General features: G+C 43.9%; 1 protein-coding gene across 1 annotated transcript in view; it reads right to left on the bottom strand.

The window, feature by feature from the left end:
* Positions 1-5,012, bottom strand: part of ADAMTS18 (ADAM metallopeptidase with thrombospondin type 1 motif 18) — a 228,689-nt gene extending 223,677 nt beyond the window's left edge. Inside the window, exons 1-2 of the mRNA XM_069085865.1 lie at positions 4,374-5,012; positions 4,167-4,251 (exon numbers count right to left, since the gene is read on the bottom strand). Of these exons, the coding sequence (XP_068941966.1) occupies positions 4,167-4,251; positions 4,374-4,517 (229 nt within the window). The 5' untranslated portion in view covers positions 4,518-5,012. The remainder of the gene's footprint in view (positions 1-4,166; positions 4,252-4,373) is intronic.
* Positions 5,013-5,019: the final 7 nt, after the last annotated feature.

Below are 5,019 nucleotides of genomic sequence, written 5' to 3'. Positions count from 1 at the left end.
AAGGAAGGAAGGAAGGAAGGAAGGAAGGAAGGAAGGAAGGAAGGAAGAAAGGAAGGAAGGGAAGAAGGGAGGGAGAGAGGAAGGAAGCTCTAGACCTGGAGTCAGGTAGTCTGGGTACAAATTCTGGCTCTGCTACCTACTACAAAGGTGACCTAGAGCAAGTTACTTGTCCTCTCTTGGGGCAAATCATTTCACCTTGTTAGGTCCCAGTTATCTCTTCTCTGAGGCCAGATGGCTGTTCTTTAAGGTCCCATTTTGACCTCTGAACTCTATTTAACTATGAGCATCACTAGTCACATACAAGTATTTCCTTCATTTTATAGATGTAGAAACTAAGTGTGTGCAAGGGTAAGTGATATGATTATGATGGCACAGCTAGAAAGCAAGGTGTCTGGGAATGCATCCCAAGACTTCCTAAGACCTAAGCTCATTTCATTATATAATGGAATTTCATAATACATTCATTTAGCATGAATTCACTCACTTGCCCTCCCTATCAACTCCTTCCTCCCCCCAAATAAAAAAGGAGAAAAAATTTAAATAGTGCAAGCCATCATTCCACTAAATCAGAGAGTTTTAAGTTTTTTTTTTTATAAATTTAAGAAATTTTCCAGAGTACTTTTAACATATACACTTTTAACCTTACAGACTGACCTACAAGCCTAACGAGGTCCCTGCCCTGCCATAGGATTTCCATAAGATAATGATTCTACATTGGTTGGCCACAGGACAGCAGTATTACTGTATAATATGATTTGCCTGAGTATATAGGCCACTCCAAAATACTGGCTACAATCCTTAAATAATTATTTCTTTGAAAAGAAAGGAATAAATCATAATATAATAAAAAACAACTCCTATTACAGATTACATTTATGTTTTATGCAAGTCAAAATGGGAGGAAAAAATACATGGCCTCCACCTGAACCAATTTAGGAAAACCTCACCTGTATACAGTGAGTTGGTGCTCTCAAAGTCCTTTCAAGAATAATATCTTATTTTCATCACAGGACATGTAGGGCAAATATCTTGATGCTCATTTTATAGATCAGCAATCCCCCTCTTCTTTTAAAGGCAAAAATGGAAGCCTGAAATAATATTTTACCTGTATTTTTTAAATTGACTAGTTTTGTCCTCCCTGTTCATGTGAAAAGCAGATGATTAAACCACATTATATATCCCTTTTCAATTAACACTAAATTAAGTAACTTTTCACTTATATGGCTTTTGGTTAATTTTTCTTTGGCTCTTAGTAGGAAAGGGATTCTCTATCTCCAATATAAAAAAGATCTGACTGACTGTGAAAAATTTTCCTTGGACTAGAGAATCAGAGAATGCCAGAGAATTCCAGAGTTCCAGAAGCAACCTTAGAAATAAGAAATGAGAACACAGAGCATAACATTAAAGGCACACTAGAAAAAAAAATGTTGGAACACAGAAAGTTAGGATAGAATATAGGATGTTAAAGCAGAAGGGTGTTTTAGGATAGCCCATTAGAGCAGCTAGGAAGGTGCAGGAGATAGAACACCAACTTTGAAGTCAGGGGGCCCTGACTCCAAATTTGGCCTCAGATACCTACTAGCTGTATGACCCTAGGCAAGTCACTTAACCCCAATTGTGTGTGTGTGTGTGCGTGTATGTGTGTGTACTCTATCAAGGAGTATGCTGAAGTTGACTCATCTATGATTTTAAATTTTTCAGTGTGAACATTTGTACATCAGAAATCAGCAAATGCTACAAATCAGGGCTTAATTTGTTGTTCTGTTTGTTGTCTAGACTTAAAGTGAGGGAGAAAGTGTTAATAAGGTAGATTAAATTTTAAAATGTGTCAAGCATACATTTTCCCCCCAGGGAGCTGGTTGTTAAACATTTACCAGCACTCTCCTGACTCTATCCTAAAGGAGTAGGGGGTAAGGCTTTAATGATGGAAATTCAAGACTTTCCAAAGTCTCCAGATTTGGCTCTCTCTCTCACTAGGTACACAGAGACAGAGCTATGTTGTTCTCTCCAAACTGCCTGAAACAATGCATCAAAGGTTTTCCATCTTTCCCAGGGGGGTTAATAAATGACAGAAGTCAAGGATGCTTAAAAAGCTGGTGGTCAGGGCAGCAAATATCCAAGCTCAGACAAAGAATCTATGTTTATGGCAGAATCTCAGAAAGCCAAAGCCAGAACTTCTATAAAAGGGGGGCCTGGATAACTTTATGAAAGGTTTTCTTCAGTATATAGAGTCACAGAATTTTAGAACTAGAAGGGTCTTTAATACATAGAATGTCAGCAGTGGACTGGATCTTAAACCATGAAACATAGTATGCCAAAGCAGAGCTTAGAGACCATTAAATTATTCCCCAATATCTTATATTCACTATATCATGCTGCCTTAATAAAAGAGACTAGATATACAATCTTTAAGATCCTTTCAATTTGTGAGTCTTATGATATAATCAGATGCCTTCTACATAGCCAACCACACTGAAAACTCCAAGTAGATGAAGGATACATATTGTCCAGAATATGACATTCAAATGAATGGATAGCCTATTGAGTTAATCCCCCAGTACATACCTACAGGTAAGCATCTTAGGTGAATCAATGTATAGAGTGCTGGGCCTGGAGTCAGGAAGACCTGAGTTCAAATTCAGCCTCACACTTGTTAGTTGTGTGACCCTGGGCAAGTCACTTAGCCCTGTTTTGCCTCAGTTTCCTCATCTGTCATATGAGCTGGAGAAGTGGCAAACCACTCTAACTACCACTGCCAAGAAAACATCAAATGGGACATGAAAAGTTAGACACAATTGAAAATGACTAAATAAATATATACTAGATAGCCACCTTACAAATGGAGTTGGACACAGAATTTAGTAAGAAAAAGGAATCAGGCAATAGCCTGATTACATTCAGGAAATTGTACAACTTTTCAATATCCCAAACACCTTCCTGATGCGTAAGTCCATCTCTTTTAACAACCACATTCTCCCAGTCTTTCAAAATTGCAGTATTTTAAGTAATACCACAATCTCAAGAGAATCCCAATTACAAGCAACCCAATCAGCAAACAAAAGATGCTGAGTAGGCATAAGTATGTTGACAATGATGACTTGAGCTCTAGAAGAAGTGTCAAGGTATTGTCAAGCATACAAATTCTGGGCAAAGGTTTATTTATCAGGACAGCCCAGGTGGTTCACTAATACACTAGAGATGCTAAAAGAAACAGAGAATAGCCTCATTGCATAGGTTTCCGGAAGCATAGGTCTGATCATGTCGCCCCTCTCTCTACTCAATAAACTTCAGTGGCTACCCTACTCCCTCCAGTATCAATTATAAAGTTCTCTGTTAGGCATTTAAAATTCTTTTAAAAAAAAAAAGTGGCTCCTTCCTACCTTTCCAGTCTTCTTCCACTTTACTCCCCTTCCCTGTACAATGATTCCTCAAATAGGACACTCCATCTCTAGTCTAAGGCATGGGCAGCCTGTCCCCATGCCTGGAATGCTCACGCTCCTCACCTTCCCTTCCTAATTTCTCCATCTTCCTACAGGTCTCAGCTCAAATCCCACCTTCTTCGAGCCTTTCCGACTGAGATTACCTCCCATCTGCTCTGTCACTGCTCTTGCATGTACCTAGTTATTTACTAGATTATAAGGAGTAAGTTATTTACTCCACTAGAAGAGAGGAACCGGTTTTATTTTGTTTTGCTGTTTAACCTTTCTTTGTATCTCCAGCACTTAGCACAGCGCTTGGTGCACGCTAAATTCTTAAACGCTTTCAGATTTGAGACATGAACAAGAATCGCTGAAGTCTGCGAAGGCATGGGCAGGTTGTGCTGTGTACCAGTGGAGCGCGCACCGACAATGCAGAAATACTACTTTTTTACAGGTTGTGATACCCCATGCAACAGTAGTTCACATTTCTATGGCATTTCTCGGGTTATAAAGCAACAGAAGACTCACGGGATTCACAGCGGTCAGGGGCTTCCATAGAATGTTACAACTGAAAGGCACATAGGACTTGGGATCACCTAGTCACGCTCCCCCCCACTCTGCCTCAGAGGAGGGAAGAAGTTAAGATTGCATAGACACACATCGGTACTAGCGAAGCAGAGTCGTTCTAGTTCCATCCAAGTATCAAGAGAGCAGAAAAGCCCCTCAGAGGGAAGGCTGAACACCAACCTTGATTCAAACTGCCGCCGCTGCCGCTGCCAGTGGTCCACGCGGCTGCCCAGGCGGCGGAGCAGAGGCTGCACATCTGGAGCGTCTGAAAGAGAAATCGGACAATCCGAGCTGAAATTGTTTGGGAGGGACACGGGGAGCGGTGTATCCTCCCCGTTCCTTACAGCCCTCACCCTCCGGCCCGGACCACCAAAAGAAGGAACCTGCCTTAGCTCCACTCCCGAGCCCCAAAAGGCTCCACAGCTGCCTGGGGCCGCCGCCGCCTCCCAAGGTCGCCGCCGCCGCTGCCTCGGAGAACGTCCGGAGGAGGAAGAGGAGGAGGAAGAGGAGGTAGAGGTGGGGGTGATCCATTGTGGCCTGCAGTCTGGGGGAGGGGGAGAAGGGGGGTTACCTGCCCCTCTTGGGATTCGGGCGGGGCGCCAGCATTCTTCCCCTGGGGTGGGGGGGACAGCTCCAGGGGCGGGCAGCCAGGCCAGGTGCGTCAGGTAAGCCCCCCCCCCTACTCCCCCCACTCCCCACTCAGCTGCAGCCTCTGGGTCTACTGCAGTCTGGGGGAGACTGACAGCAGACCCGCCCCGTGGAGGGACAGATCCCCCCCTAGACCCGTGGGGAGGGTGAGAGGCGAGCAACCAATCAGGAGGCTGCGCGGCAGGCGGGTGCTCCCTCTCCAAAGCGCGACCCCAAGAAGGAGGTCTTGTAGCCCTTCTGCTAGTGGGAGAAAGTCCTGCTTGCCTGTTTGGTGACTGAACAGATCTGAACCCCAGCACCCCCCTCTTCCCCCAGGCAAGGAAGAAATGCCAGCTGGAACACACACACACACACACACACACACACACACACACACACACACACA

Source organism: Petaurus breviceps, unplaced genomic scaffold (assembly GCF_028583685.1).
Source record: "Petaurus breviceps papuanus isolate PSGF00001 unplaced genomic scaffold, PetGlider_PUasm1.0 176, whole genome shotgun sequence".
NCBI classification, from domain to species: Eukaryota; Metazoa; Chordata; class Mammalia; order Diprotodontia; family Petauridae; genus Petaurus; species Petaurus breviceps.
Note: the sequence above shows the minus strand (reverse complement) of the source record. Positions and strands in the feature narration are given on the sequence as shown.